At 34.6% G+C, this 16,716-nt stretch overlaps 1 protein-coding gene across 2 annotated transcripts in view; it reads left to right on the plus strand.

Annotated features, from left to right (window-relative positions):
* The window catches only part of LOC105210526 (uncharacterized), a 61,961-nt gene extending 46,897 nt beyond the window's left edge, over window positions 1-15,064 (plus strand). For both annotated transcript variants that reach the window (XM_054232268.1, XM_054232269.1), the window contains exons 8-20: window positions 3,847-3,974; window positions 4,047-4,251; window positions 4,336-4,786; window positions 6,498-6,798; window positions 6,877-7,330; window positions 7,388-7,505; window positions 7,577-7,749; window positions 8,732-9,834; window positions 9,921-9,968; window positions 10,046-10,177; window positions 10,290-10,424; window positions 10,491-10,649; window positions 11,442-15,064. In XM_054232268.1, the coding sequence (XP_054088243.1) occupies window positions 3,847-3,974; window positions 4,047-4,251; window positions 4,336-4,786; window positions 6,498-6,798; window positions 6,877-7,330; window positions 7,388-7,505; window positions 7,577-7,749; window positions 8,732-9,834; window positions 9,921-9,968; window positions 10,046-10,177; window positions 10,290-10,424; window positions 10,491-10,649; window positions 11,442-11,567 (3,533 nt within the window). In that variant the 3' untranslated portion in view covers window positions 11,568-15,064. The remainder of the gene's footprint in view (window positions 1-3,846; window positions 3,975-4,046; window positions 4,252-4,335; window positions 4,787-6,497; window positions 6,799-6,876; window positions 7,331-7,387; window positions 7,506-7,576; window positions 7,750-8,731; window positions 9,835-9,920; window positions 9,969-10,045; window positions 10,178-10,289; window positions 10,425-10,490; window positions 10,650-11,441) is intronic.
* The last annotated feature ends 1,652 nt before the right edge of the window (window positions 15,065-16,716 follow it).

Here is a 16,716-nt window from a genome sequence, read left to right on the forward strand (position 1 = left end):
GTTGTCGATTTTCCAGGTCTAAAGCCACACTGATAAGGTCCAATCAGTTCGTTGACGGTGGGCTTTAGTCTTTCACACAGTACGCTCGATAGAACCTTGTATGCGATATTTAGGAGGCTGATCCCACGGTAATTGGTGCAGATTGTGGGATCTCCCTTTTTATGGATTGGGCAGAGCACACTGAGATTCCAATCGTCAGGCATGCTTTCTTCCGACCATATTTTGCAAAGAAGCTGATGCATGCACCTTATCAGTTCTTCGACGCCGTATTTGAATAGTTCTGCCGGTAATCTATCGGCCCCCGCTGCTTTGTTGTTCTTCAAGCGGGTAATTGCTATTCGAATTTCTTCACGGTCGGGTAATGGAACATCTGTTCCATCGTCATCGATTGGGGGATCGGGTTCGCCATCTCCTGGTGTTGTACTCTCACTGCCATTCAGCAGGTCGGAGAAGTGTTCCCTCCATAATCCCAGTATGCCTTGGACATCGGTTACCAGATTACCACCTTGGTCTGTACATGAGGATGCTCCGGTCTTGAAACCTTCGTTAAGTCGCTTCATTTTTTCATAAAATTTTCGAGCATTCCCTCTGTCTGCCAGCTTCTCAAGCTCTTCGTACTCACGCATTTCGGCCTCTTTCTTTTTTTGTCTGCAGATGCGTCTCGCTTCCCTCTTCAGCTCTCGGTATCTATCCCATCCCACACGTGTTGTGGTCGTTTGCAACGTTGCGAGGTAGGCAGTCTGTTTTCTCTCCGCTGCGAGACGGCACTCCTCATCGTACCAGCTTGTTTTTTGTCGTTGCCGAAAACCAATTGTTTCGGCTGCAGCGGTACGCAGTGAGTTTGAGATGCCGTTCCACAGTTCCCTTATACCGAGATGCTGATGAGTGCTCTCAGAGAGCAGGAGTGCAAGTCGAGTAGAGTATTTCGTGGCTGTCTGTTGCGATTGCAGCTTTTCGACGTCGAACCTTCCTTGTGTTTGTTGACGGGCGTTCTTTGCTGCACAGAGGCGGGTGCGTATCTTCGCTGCGACCAGATAATGGTCCGAGTCTATATTTGGTCCTCGGAGCGTACGCACGTCTAACACACAGGAGACGTCTTCCGTCTATCACAACGTGATCGATTTGGTTCCGCGTGTTTCGATCAGGAGACAGCCAAGTAGCTTGATGTATTTTCTTATGCTGGAATCTGGTACTACAGACGACCATATTTCGGGCGCCAGCGAAGTCGATCAGCCTCAGGCCGTTTGGCGATGTTTCGTCATGGAGGCTGAATTTTCCGACTGTTATGCCAAAGACACCTTCTTTACCCACCCTGGCGTTAAAATCGCCAAGCACGACTTTTACATCGTGGCGGGGGCAGCGCTCATAGGTGCGTTCTAGGCGCTCATAGAAATCATCTTTGGTCACATCGTCCTTCTCTTCCGTTGGGGCGTGGGCGCAAATCAGCGATATGTTGAAGAACCTCGCTTTGATGCGGATTGTGGCAAGACGTTCATCCACCGGAGTGAATGCCAGGACTCTGCGACGGAGTCTCTCTCCCACCACAAATCCAACACCAAATTTGCGCTCCTTTATATGGCCGCTGTAGTAGATGTCACAAGGACCCACCTTCTTCCGTCCTTGTCCCGTCCATCGCACTTCTTGGATGGCGGTGATGTCAGCCTTGAGTCGTATGAGGACATCAACCAGCTGGGCAGAGGCACCTTCCCAATTAAGGGTCCGGACATTCCAGGTGCATGCCCTTATATCATTATCCTTAAAACGTTTGCAGGGGTCGTCATCAAAAGGGGGGTGTCTCATCCGAGGCTTTCGTAGATTTTTCATTGGGGGGTGTTTTTATGTGGTGGGTCCCAAACCCTACGTACAACCGCATAAGCGGGCTTCGCCTTCTCACTTTAGCTCGCCTTCAAACGGATGTCTGTTGGCTACCCAGAGGATACTTGGTCTAAAACCGGAAGTCGTGAGCTGCTTGGACCATGTGGAGAAGAATCGTTTCTGGCCACTCCCAAGTGAATGACAATCAAAAACTTTCCTCACTTGCGTGAACTTCTACACATGGTCCCATCCGACATAGACTGTTCAAAAATCGCCGACATCGGAATATAACTTTCCAAAGACCCATATAACGAATTTGAGGACCACAAACTTGTGGCTAATTTAGTTCAGAGGGAATCTTTTTCTTCGAATAGTGCCGAAAATTTGGCAAAATCAGGTCAATAATTTTCTAGCTTTCGCTTATATTTATGTACAATGATATTATATCAATACAGTAGAATTTCAGATTTTGATTTTACTCAATATTAATTCTACTCAATTTCTACTTCGTTCATCTCAAGCAGTTTTAGTTTAAAAATGAATTGTGCAGATGATATTACGAGTATATATATATTTTTTAGAAAAATGCATTGCGACGAAGTTTTATTAATTTGTTTTTTAAGTATTACGAGTAGCATAAGCATTTTATTATATTATTCCACGAAGCTATTAGTGACACATGTTAAAACCAAACGTAATTTATTTAAAAACTTCTTATCAACAACCAAATTTAAATATGTATGAGTATACTTACTCTAATACAATGAATATTTGCGCGCGAAAAAATCGTGTTTTTAAAACACTACTAAATCACGTGATTTTTCACGCCTTTCTCATAAAATACACCGACTTATTTAACGTTACTTTGCTGTTAGAAGCGTGCCTCTTCTCTAGAGTAGCTCCGGAGCGGAATTTCGCTGTGAAAGTATAATATTTATATACTTACATGCATATTTGTGTTTAGACACATATTATATTGTAGTTGAATTGATTACGTCCATATAATCGTTTAATCACCTCATTACATCGATTACAAACCCATTTGAAATAGCATTAACTGGCCGCACTTCGAACGCTTTGCCTTAATGTTTCTGCTTCTGACGCATAGATGCACGTGCCATGAATATTTTTATGGTATTTTACATGAAACTGAAGCTGTGGAAATATAATCACTGAGCAACTATTCAATTACAATAGCAGTAAATGTATATATAAAGGGGTTTTTTCAATAAGAGATTCTTTATTCCTGTGAAAGTACATTTGATGCCATTATGTATGGAACTCGATTTCTTTTGCATGGCCATCACAGGCACGCTTGCAGAAGTCCAGACGTTGAACCCAATTTTCGACGGTTTTCAAGCATAAATGAGCCGATACTACTGCAATTTCAAGTTCGATATTCGTACGAAGTTCATCAATCGTCGCTGGCCCTTTTTGGCATAAATAGTCTAATCGCACGACCGAGGCGGCCAATTGATTGCGCCTTTGATAACACATTCACCAAACTTGGTTTTCAATAAATCAATTTTTGATTCGTTGTGTGACTTGTGTGATGCCGTCCTCTTGAAACCACATATTGTCCAAATCCATATCATCCAATTTGGGCCACAAATATTCCGTTATCATTGAGCGGTAGCGGTTCCTATTCACAGTAACGTGTCGGTCTTTATTGTCATGGAAGAAGTACGGCCCAAAAACTGCGCCGAACCGTAATTTTTTCGGGATACAATGGTGACTTATGGAGTAAGTGTGAATTGCTACCTGACCAATAACGACGAAGTCATTCATCCAGAAATGAGCCTCATCGCTGAAGATGATTTTGATGAAGATGATGAAAATCCGATCCATCGGTCTACTTTTGTAGCGTCCCTATTGAAAAAGTAGGGACGCTTCGATACCAAAATCAGGTTGCGCTTGATGTTGAATACGTAGGGTGGGCAAGAAAACAACTACATAGTTACATATTAGTCACTTTCGTATTACTTCCATTTCAATACAAAAAATAACATACTTTTTTTACGCACTTTGCAGGCAAAGCACCGGAGTCCGTCAAAAGTTTTAAATGTGTAGGAGCGAGCTATGATAATATGACATGCACAATTACCTTCCCAACAAATAACTTAGCAACAAAATATGAAATTACATATAAAGTAGACGGCGTAAGTATTTTTTTTGTATGCAGAAAACGAAAGACTTAACATTTACTTAATTTTTGTAATACTAAAATTTAGACGGGGAACTTTAGTTGCGAACTAGAGGACACTGACTTCCCTGACAAATTAGGTGAAATTACCAAATACCTAAAATTGTTATCGAATACTGATGGCCGCACCTGTATCTACTATCCGAGTGTAGAAAATTATACTTTCACTTTGATCGCAACGAATGTTTTGGGACAATATAAGAATGAATATACCATAAATAATCATGAGAGTAGTAAGTACTAATGCCAGTTGTTTCATACGTACATATGTATGTATTTATTGCATATTTGTACATGTTTACCATAAATTATTGCAGTTGTACCAGCTATATTGAAAGTTAATCAAGACAGCATAACCTCAAATAGTGTGCACTTAACTTGGTCAATTGCTCAACAAGCTTATTATTCCAATGGTTTGGAATTTGAGATAACCGTGAAACCTGATGACTTCGAAAAGTACTCCAGACAAACCATACAAACAAATGCATTGTTATCATTTACACTTGATCTACCCTATGCCTACTGGAATTATACTTTGTATATAAAAGCACGCATTAATGACACAAAAGGCGAATGGAGTAAGCCAACTCAGTTAAAGTGCCAGACTGCACCGCGTAGACCCCAACGTGCGCCACACACCAATGATGGTGGTTTCCATATTAATCAGGAAACAATAAGCCTATATTGGGAAGGTTTGGCGGCTAATGAGAGAAATGGTCCAAATTTCACTTACGTCATTCAAGCGCTTGATATGCATGGCAGACAGTTGTAAGTAGAATCTCAAATACATATTATTTAAAGGGAATTTCAAAAAACATTTTTTTTTGTCTTATTAAATACTACAATATGTTTAAAATATTATCCAAAAATATCAAATCGATCCTAGTAAAATTCTAAACGTTAGACAATTTGTAAGTTCGTCCCATCAGGCCACGTCAGCTTGAATGTAAAACTTTAAACGCGTTTTTTTTTTCAAAACTCAATTTTGTAAGTCGGTGGACACGATATCTTAAAAATATTATGAAGCGAAAATTTGACCAAAAAAACTGAGTTTTTATACCCTGAACAGACAGGGTATATTAAGTTTGTCACGAAGTTTGTAACACCCAGAAGGAAGCGTCGGTGGCCCTATAAAGTATATATATAAATGATCAGTATGTTGAACTGAGTCGATTTAGCCATGTCCGTCTGTCTATATATATAGGAACTAGTCCTTCAGTTTTTAAGATATCGTTTTGCGGATGTTATTTTCTCTTCAAGAAGCTGCTCATTTGTCGGAACTGCCGATATCGGACCACTATATCATATAGCTGCCATACAAACTGAACGATCTGAATCAATGGCTTGTATGGAAAACTTCCGCATTTTACTACATATCTTCACGAAATTTGGTATGAGTTATTGTTCATAGAAATAATTTAATCTCCGAAAAAATTGTTCAGATCGGTTCACTATAGCATATAGCTGCCATACAAACTGAACGATCGGAATCAAGGGCTTGTATGGAAAACTTCCGCATTTTACTACATATCTTCACGAAATTTGGTGTGAGTTATTGCTCATAGAAATAATTTAATCTCCGAAAAAATTGTTCAGATCGGTTCACTATAGCATACAGCTGCCATACAAACTGAACGATCTGAATCAATGGCTTGTATGGAAAACTTCCGCATTTTACTACATATCTTCACGAAATTTGGTGTGAGTTATTGCTCATAGAAATAATTTAATCTCCGAAAAAATTGTTCAGATCGGTTCACTATAGCATACAGCTGCCATACAAACTGAACGATCTGAATCAATGGCTTGTATGGAAAACTTCCGCATTTTACTACATATCTTCACGAAATTTGGTGTGAGTTATTGCTCATAGAAATAATTTAATCTCCGAAAAAATTGTTCAGATCGGTTCACTATAGCATACAGCTGCCATACAAACTGAACGATCTGAATCAATGGCTTGTATGGAAAACTTCCGCATTTTACTACATATCTTCACGAAATTTGATGTGAGTTATTGCTCATAGAAATAATTTAATCTCCGAAAAAATTGTTCAGATCGGTTCACTATAGCATACAGCTGCCATACAAACTGAACGATCTGAATCTATGGCTTGTATGGAAAACTTCCGCATTTTACTACATATCTTCACGAAATTTGGTGTGAGTTATTGCTCATAGAAATAATTTAATCTCCGAAAAAATTGTTCAGATCGGTTCACTATAGCATACAGCTGCCATACAAACTGAACGATCTGAATCAATGGCTTGTATGGAAAACTTCCGCATTTGACGTGGTATCTTCACGAAATTTGACATGGATGGTTAAAAAATATGTCAAAAATACAAATTTTAATATTTGTTTCCCACATTCCTTAACTAGTTTTGTCCATTTATTATCGATATATTTTTGGTTTAATGATTTTAAATCAACCAATATTGATTTGGTACATTTATTTATTGTGATTTTACTTTGCAGGCACTTAAAAGAAACCGTAGCAACATCAATCGACTTCCCCTGGCCTGATATAAAAGTCGAAATGTATAAAGTATACACCAGAAATGCTGTCGATGTGTCGCCAAATGTGAGCATAATACATCTGCCATCAAAAAAATCGGTGCCATCAAGAATATTGGATCCACCATCAGAAATTGAACAGTTGTATGAAAATGGAGTATACAAATTAAAATGGAAGCAACCATCATCGCGTGTCTATGGAAAACTACTACCAAGCAACTATACTATCTTTTGGTGTCGCGCACCGATACATGAGTGTGAAGTAAATCAATATATGCCATACAGTTAATATACATTTAAGATTTAACACTTTTTGTTTTTTTTTTTTGTCACCTCACAGCAAGGCACCATGCACTTCACAGTTGTGAACAACACGTTAAACGAATATCCCCTACCCTCTGAGCGGCGGAAACAAAAAATGGCTGTTGCTGCTAATTTTCCAAGCGGTAGTAGTGGCTTAAATTGGCCTACTTGCTATGCTGATTTAAATGAAGCATTGAAGAAGCCGAAAAGGGTGAAGGTTAAAGCCGAATCGGAGTCGCGCATCTTGTTGCAGTGGTCACCGGATAATTGTAGAAATGCATTCGATGGTTATAATATAACATACTGCATATGGGACAATGTTATGGAGTCCAAATGTCTTTCAGTGATTGAAAATAATTCACGAAGCAATAACTTCACTTTGACGAATTTGAAAACATATACATTTTATAACATTAGCGTACAGTTATACGGCAAAAATAATAGAACGAGCCCACCCAGTGACGTCGAATCTTGTCAAACAGATGAAGCAGGTAAATTTTTTTCACTTACCATATGTATGTATCTGTATGAAATAATGTTTGTTTTAGCACCTGAACCGCCCACAAATTTACATTACGAAGCAAATGATATAACAAGTCATTCGGCAAAGATTTCGTGGAAAGCGCCGAATGTAACCAATGGAGTTCTAAAAAAATATTATATTTGGTATGTATAAAATGAGAAAACGAAACAAAAAAAGACACAATGGACATAATTTTTTTATTTTACAATTTAAGGTATAGAAACTACAAAGAAGATAAAGCAAACTACATAGAGGTGCCTAGAACTAAGCAATCCGCCATAATAACCCAATTGAAGAGTGGCTCTGTCTATGAAATTTGGCTGACAGCGTGGACAACAATGGAATCAAACAAAAGTTTATCAAGGAATATCACAACCATGATTGGCAGTGAGTACAATATGCAATTCAATTGTTAAGCGTAATTAGCAGTTTATGAATAGTTATAGTTAGGTCCAGTATATTTGGCATAAAGTCCCCTAGAATAATGGAAATCAAATCATCATATATAGTATATGAGGCCTGAGGCCGATTTCACTTATTTTCACCACCAAGGTACACTATATCGAAGACTATATGCTCAATTAATTTTGCTAATATATCTCATATATTAACCGATATACATATGCGGAATAAAACCCATAGTATTTTTGAAAAACCTGTAATTAGCAATATGGGAGCTATGGGAAGTTATGACCCGATTTTAACCATTTTTGGCACAGAGACACAATATTTGAAGAAAATGATTCTCTTTGTATTACATTAAAATATCTGAGAGATTTACCGATATTTTCGGTGAAAAATTACCCTAAGGCACTGAGTTCTTCATGTTCGATATTCGGGGCCTTGAAAAGTTTTTCCACAAATTGTTCACAAGTAATGCCACAGCTCAATACAGTATTTGTGTAAAGTTTTATTCCGCTATCTTCATTTGGTTCCAAATGTATATATAATAAAGTGAACAAAACAGATGGAATACAAAATTTACTTATATGGGAAGTAGGCGTGGTTGTGAACCGATTTCGCCGTACGTCCGTGTCAACAGGGTGTCAAGAAAATATTATGTACCGAATTTTTCGAGGTAGGCGTGGTTATATCCGATTTCCTCCATTTTTAGACTGTATAAGGAAATACATGAAGGACACGACTACAGAAAGTTTGATTGATTGATATTAGAATGATTGATATTGTGGGCGTGGCAATTGTACGATTTCGCCCATTTATAATACACTCTCTCCCAAAACTATACAGCAAAACTATTTTAGCAACTAGCATGTTGCGAGATTTCTAGAATAGTTTCTACTAATATTATTAAATTTATTAAAATTATGCAACTAATTTGGGCAATTTGTTTTAATCATTCCGTTTGCAGTACCAAAGCGGCCAGAAAATGTAGATCTTTTGCGAGTCGGTGACGAATATATACTCAGTTGGGATGCAGCCGAATATTCAAATGAACTGTTCTATGAGCTTATTTTTAATGACAATAATGATCAAAAAATTTTAACGGTGAAGCGTACGTCAAGTATAGTACAAAAACACGAATGCCGCCTGAAATATCCCGAATGCAGGAAGGGTGTACAAAAAATGGAAGTACGTGCTGTAAATGTGGTTGCCGAAAAGGATTTAGATAAAAGCGCTTTTGCTATCGATTATCAAAATATGCTACGACTTCCACGTTCGGCTGATCCTGCCTACAATGGTAGTATAGTAGAAAAACAAACAACTACACAAGTCGATATATCTAATAAAAATAATGGGCAACAAAAGAAACGTTTTGCGAAAAACTCCGCATATAAATATAAAACGTATAATACTTTAGAATGCATAGTAATTGATGAGGGTATCAGCACGGCATTACCGGATGATATCGGATATTATATGCTCAAATCGGAAGCAAAGCCTTCAAACACGAATTACAATTGTTCCACAGTATCGTGGACAATAATAGTAGCTGCATTAATTTCTATAAGCATCTTTCTAGCGGCCACACTGTGGGGTTTTATGTATTTGCGACGTCAATCTAATATCCCTGTAAAATTACCCGATACTCTTATAGAACGAATGAAGGAACAGGAGGCGTATACGAAGACGGAAGATAATATTTCCAATGTATCTACTAAAACAGCTGACGATACAACGCTAATTAATATCGATGATACGTTCGTATCCTCTTCCTCTAGTGGCAGTGAAAGTGGTGTCGCTGGCATTAGTGACAGCGACACTGACACACCAAGTACAAGTAGTGAAGAAGTCGATAAGGAAACTTCAAACAGTTCCAATCATTCTTCGCACCAACAATCAGCGCTTTCGGCTTCACCAGGGCAAATCAAACCAACCAACCCAACCAGTAACACATCTGGCGAACCTGGATATTCAAGCTTTGCTGAAATTTTAGCGAAGTCGCGCCCAGCAAATAATAATAATAATAATATAAACAAAAATTTCTACGTGAAGGAGGATGAATTCCGCCAGGTAACTGTTATAGCTTTTGCTGTTGTTTTTTATATATTTTTTCTTTTTAAATTATACTTTGGTTTTCTTACAACCGTTGCGATTAGTTGTCAACAAAGCATGCGGCATATGTGAAGGAGGATGAATTCCGCCAGGTAATTGTTATAGTTTTTGCTGTTGTTTTCTATATTTTTTTTTTAATTATACTTCGGTTTTCTTACAACAAATAAAGCATGCGGCAAGAAATTGCTTCGTAAACACAGTGGAACGAAACTACTCGCAAATGAAACCTGCGGCGGCGCCGTCGAACCGCCTTCAAACACCTGATGAGTTCAATTATGTAAAATCAGAAACACTCCTCAAGGTAAATAACAGTTTTGATAAGTCAGTGAATCGGCTTTAATTTACTTGTTATTGTTATGTAGTTTGTTGTTGCCTCAATAATTATGTATATTTTGTGATTTAACTATTTGCAGGCGCATACAGCTTCCTTGTGGACCGACAATAAACAAACGGAAAATAGATTACAAGAGCAATTACCACAACCAGAAACCATACCGCTTGCAATAGACCACACCCATGATTATGTGCCACATGATCCGGCGCCCATGGTATAAACCAACTTCCAACTTACAAATATATTTGCAAATTAAATTATCGTTCTATTTTTTTCACAGCACGATGCATCAGATTCCGCTAACTTGGAAAATGAGATATCTCAATTGGCATTGTTGCAACCATCTTTCTCAGATAATTCTACGCATGCGCAACCTAATATTTTCAGAAACATTGCGCTAACAAGCAATGGCTACGTAAATCCCGATTCGTTAAAGAGGGTAAAAATATTCTTTAACCCTTTACGGCTCAAAAACGTTTTGTTGCAGAAATGCAACTTTAGATGAACTAAAGAATTAAACAAATTGACTCTACATTTTCCACAACTTGTTTGTGTATGTATAACCTTTGCAGCACGAAAATTTTCAACTCATATGTTTATTCATCAAAATCTGCGTGTGCCGGACCTCACAGCTTTCGGTGGAACACGCTGAGCCGGTCCCCCTAGCTCAGATTCGCCGTTTTTTTGTTTTCCAATATACATTTCAAAATATAATGAACAGTTTAAAACAATATTTAAGGGGATAATGCAGTTTCAAAAGCATTTCATGCTTTGGTTGAACAAATGCTCTCCGAATGCAACTTTTATGAAGTTATTGTTGCGTGCCTCTCTCAATCAACGGTATTGATCAGTATTAGTTTGGTCATAGGACATAATTTTACTATTCTCTTTCAAGTGTACTAACAATCTAAGTAATAACAAATCGTTTCGTTGTCATTGTTTCTCACATCGGTTCAAAGCCATACTACTAATAATCCTCTGTAAACAGATATGACAATACCTCGCATGTTGTATTGTAATAAAGTATCCTAGGTGGTAACTTAACAGATCTACGAAAACGTAATTACTCGCCAGTCAGATTCAAGTGTTTGTATTGCCATTTGTTATTGGTAAAAAGAAATAAATAATTGGACATCGCCGTAAAGGGTTCATAATATAATAATTGCAATTTTTCATAACAATATTTGCAATTTTCTTCATACTAACATAATATAACACTCACTGTCCACAGGTTGCGGCTCCACACAACGCCATGAGTGCAGTAAACAATGACGCTACGCAAAAGCCATTACAGCAACAAAATCAGAACGGTTATGTTACAGCAGATTTTTGGTCACAGCAAAATAAACGGAATTGAATTTGAACTGAACGCGCTGTTATGAAATCTAAGCGAACAATTTAACCGAAACAAGTAAGGAAGTAAGGGCTGTGTTCGGGTCTGACCGAATATTTTATACTCTCGTAATTTATAAATTTTGAAAAAATATTAATTTTGAATTTTCATAGAATATATGGCAAATTTCAAGATATTATTGGTAAAAAATTAAACACATGTACTGAGGTCCTCATGTTCGATGTCTAAGGTCTTGAAAAGTTATAGCCCAATTTTGAGAATTTTTAGCTGACATGGCCACACCTCCAGTGTAGTACTTGAACAATGTTTTATTCCGATACTTGGACTGGTGCTTAATTTATAAACCAAACAAATCAGATAAAATTCAAAATTTTGTTATATGGGAACTTGATGTGGTTGTTAACTGATTTCACCCATTTCCGATTCAAATAGTAATAACAGGATATGCAGATAGTATTTCGTTGGAAATGGTCGAGTATTTCAAACTCTATGGTTTTTGACTGATAAGTGGGCGGTGACACGCCCATTGTCCATTTTTTTATCAATCTGAGTGCAACCCTTCTGTACGAACAGTCCTGTGAAATTGACTGCTTATAGTTGTCCGCATAACCTAAAAATATCTAAAACTTACCGATCCAAACAAGTCTGGATCGCCGAAATGACAGCCCTTGGTCGGTTTCGAAAATCAGAGTCAATCCCGGTATCGTAGAAACGGGAAATTTGTTGTGGGGATTGAACATAAGCTCTGTATGGGCGGTGGGCGTGTTTGTTAACTGATTCATTGATTAATTTTGGGTTCAGCTATGGAAATTTATAACTTACCAACAACCAAAACTATCATGCGCTGTGCAACATGTTGCGAGAGTATAAATATATGGACAAGCCAAGCTTAACTTAATGATCGAATGTGGCAAAAGTTTGCTGCGCTCAAATTGTAGAAATAGTGCAAATCGTACCAAGCATTTTACTTGTATATTTAATGCTTAGTTGATACTAGTGAAATTTTCAAGGCGTTAAATAGTTGTTGGTGATTTACATTTGGAAAACTTTACGACTGATTTATTGTTGTTATGATGCGTGTATGTATGTATAAGTGTGTGTGCGCGCGCGCGAAATTGCTTGTTAGTTATGATAATATGGTGTAAATGCACACACATATATTTAATAATTAGTTATACTTATATGTTAGAAATAATTTTATGATGCATAAGCGTAAAAGGCTCGTTGCGTTCGTAGCGATTCCCATGTGAAAGTGTAGAATTTTTATACTCATAGAATGCTATTAAATAAGGAAAATCTCTTCTGAGTAATGTTTAAGTAATTTCTTCTTTATATAATATAATTGCGCTAATAAGTTCCTTAAATATTTTGATTATATATACTCATTATCTCAAAGACAAACACACATACCTACATACATTTCAATACTTTGAAATTGAAAGCATCACATTTGAATTTATTAAAGATTTTTGTAAAATAGTTTTTAGTTTTTTAGTTCTAGTTTTTGCTGCATATATTAGTATACAAATAGTTTTTTGTATTTACGCATAAAATTAAATTATATAGTTTTTAGTTTTTGGTTAAAATTGGTGACACACAAATATATAAAAGCAAATGAAAATATAAATGTTGTATATACAGTGGAACTTCCTTAACTCGAACTTCTATAACTCGAAGATCTCTATAACTCGAACTTTTGTATTGGCTATAGCGTTTAGAAATCAAATTTCATACAAATTTCCTTCCTTAACTCGAAGTTCTTGATAACTCAAACTCTTGAAGTGGCAATAGAAGGCAACTTTCATACAAATCTTTTTCCATAAATCGAACTTTTTGGTCAGGGCATTATACAAAATTGAACATTTTACTATCGTTGCACAATTTTAAAAGAGTCCCTCTATATCGTATGGAGGAGAACAAAATATATAATATTACTCTAATGGATTTCATAACAAAGACATTGGATACCGACGAAAAGAGCCAAACAATAGCATAGTGCAACAAACAAAATTACAGAATAGATATTTTAACGGATTTAAATAAAACTTTATGCGAAGTAAATAAATAAAACTGTATATAAATATGTATATATTTTACAGCTTTTTGAAAAAATTATGTTTTAATGAAAATTTCTATAACTCGAAGTCTCTCTAACTCGAAGTTTTTTTTTGTGGATTATGGTGATTCGAGTTAGAGAAGTTCCACTGTATATATTAAATATAGCAACATATGTATATCCACGCATTTGCACATATGTACATATGGATGTATTTGTAAACTTGTTGAATTTTTGATATTTGAAATTTAAACTATACAAATAAAAGTGAACTACTTATGCATAATGAATTGGCATGCTTCAAACAATTAACACTTACACTTGCATGTTGAATGAAATATGAAAAATTATCATAATTTTCTACAAATTTCATTAGTAAATAATCCTAAAACATTTTCATGTTAAATTAAATAATGAATGAATGTTGAATACTTGTTGTGCGCTTTTTGCCGTTATTTGAAATTTAAATGGAATTTCGCAAAGCTTTTAAAACATAAAATATTTATTTTTTGTAAATATTGTAAATAAACAATAATTTTTTCTTAATTTTGTATTATTTGATGTTTCTCAAAAAGAAATGTAATGTAAAAAAATAAGCAAAAATATATGAAAAAAAATTATTATGTAATATTAGAGATTATTATCACTCACACACATAAAAAGTCATGATCTGCTGGGAATGTGAAAAGTTAAACTGATGCACCCGACTTTTAAAATATGTTAGATATTTTGAATCCCTTACAAGTTTTATTTATTTTGTTTTTTTTTTTATTATAAATTTTAATTATTTTCTTAAATGTATAAAAGCAAAAAACGACTTGAAGACACTTAAGGGGTTAGGAGTAGTCAAAAACACGAAAAAATTAGAATTTTCAGTATTTTTTGTTTTGCTATTAAATCATGTTATTTTACAAAAGTAATAATATAAAGTCACGAAAATTTGAAAAAAAATCTATAATAAGAAAAATTAGTTTTATAAATAGATAATTCTGGGACTGATCGAAGCTTTTTTCTTTTTTTTTTTCAAAAATTAACAAAATGGTAAATATTTTTTAGATTTTCGTGAAATAATCAAATAAGTTAATTGGTCTTAAAATATCGAAATTTTTGAAAAACAAAAAAAGCTTCGATCAGCCCCAGTATTATTATGTATTCTAAAAGCTGTATAAATTTCATTAAAATCTACTGAGCGGTTTTCGAGTTACAGTTGTCGCAGTTCAAAAATCATAGTTTTGAGAAAAACGTATTTAAAGTTTCATCCGAGCGTTTTGGAATAGAGAATATTTTTAAGATTATTTAAATCTAATTAACGAAAATGCAAAAAAAAAACACAAAAATTGTATTTTATTTTAAAGTCCTGACTACCCCTAACGCCCGCTGCCTACACGGTACAAACATAAAATCCAATTTGCCGATTTTTCTTCCACAACATGGAAGCATATATACATACATACATACAAATGTAGGGTTCTAATTAATTACAATAAAACCAGTGGCATAAAAAGATAGCACAAAAAACTTAAGAACAGAACAAGAACATAGAATTTAAAGCAACCATGCGAATTATGTCCAATAAATAATTTAATTAAAATATTTCCATAAAATATAAAAAATGTGTTTTATATACACAACTGATTTTTATGTGTATGTTGTTGTAATTTTAAAAGCTTAAAGCATTTTTCCAATAGTCCTTAGAGTAAATTTTATACTTACAATTCATATTCAAATGAAATATCGTTTAGTTGTAAATACTTAAATAAGCAAACACATTTATTTATCGAAAATGAATTTATAAAAATGTTGAAACAAAAAAATGCCAAAATTGTCTAACATAGACAAATATTTATTTTAACAAAAAAGTCATAAAATTTAACGTTTTATATGAAGACAGATTATTTTGTATAATTTTTAATATAAATATATATTTAACTTTCGCATAGTTATATGTAAAATGCAATGTGAATATTTAGTTTAGTTGTTAAACAATTAAAGAAAAGTAAATGTGCCAATATTAAATGTTGAATAAACTTACACTCATACATACATACAAACATACATACATTACATATATACAATGTATATAAAATAGGCCAATTAATAGTGTGTAATAACTCTGTTAAAAGACTCATTATTTCATTTATATATGAAAATGCAAATGTACGTTATAATGAGAATGTTGTTTAGCTAAAAATCGAATAAATAATTATATATATACATATACATATATGTATAAAATAAAAATTGTATAAATTTTAATGAAAACACGAAATATAATTATGCATAATTTTCTAGGTTAGAATAGAGAAATGTATTTGTAATTTCTATTTTGTTTTTGTATTTGTATTAATAAGCAACGGTTTCCACAATGTAATTGAATTTTTAAATTTGCCTCACCTAAACATACACCTTTTAAGCATAAGCAAATCTTATGTAGCAAATATTGCAGAATTCGCGCACTAATTTTTATTGAATATTTTTAAAGAAATATTTATAGCGTATATACTAAATATGATAACTGAAAAACGGCTAACCAATGCATAGATTGTTATTAATAAGTGCGAAATAGTTGTGGTCATTTTAACTGATGACGGACTGATGCGTGTGCAAGGGTGTTAATGTTACTGCAAACATTTGGACTTAAGCTTATTATAAAATGACGGCTAAAATTACATTATTACAATATTATTAAATTTTAATAATTACACTTTAACTACAGTTAGGTGCACATACATATGTATATAATATAAAGTAATTTTTTTTTTATATTGCATATGTACAACTTTTGCCAAAGTCGACAATATGCACTTATACTATTGAAAAAATTCTCACTTTCTCATATTTCGACACTGTAAAAATGGCTGTTACTTGTATAATATCATCTTATGATAATTATCTAATACATTTATGCATTGGTTATATACAAATAAAAGACATTTTGTACAAAAAAATGTGTTAGTTTTACGACACAAACACTTAAAGGTGTAGCACTGAATATGAAAACTTATTTACTTACACTAATATTACATGTTATACACTGATAAGTACATAATTATTTACAAAAAAACAGCAAAAAAGAAAACACTTAATATTACAAAT

This window comes from Zeugodacus cucurbitae, chromosome 5 (assembly GCF_028554725.1).
Source record: "Zeugodacus cucurbitae isolate PBARC_wt_2022May chromosome 5, idZeuCucr1.2, whole genome shotgun sequence".
In the NCBI taxonomy this organism is placed as follows: domain Eukaryota; kingdom Metazoa; phylum Arthropoda; class Insecta; order Diptera; family Tephritidae; genus Zeugodacus; species Zeugodacus cucurbitae.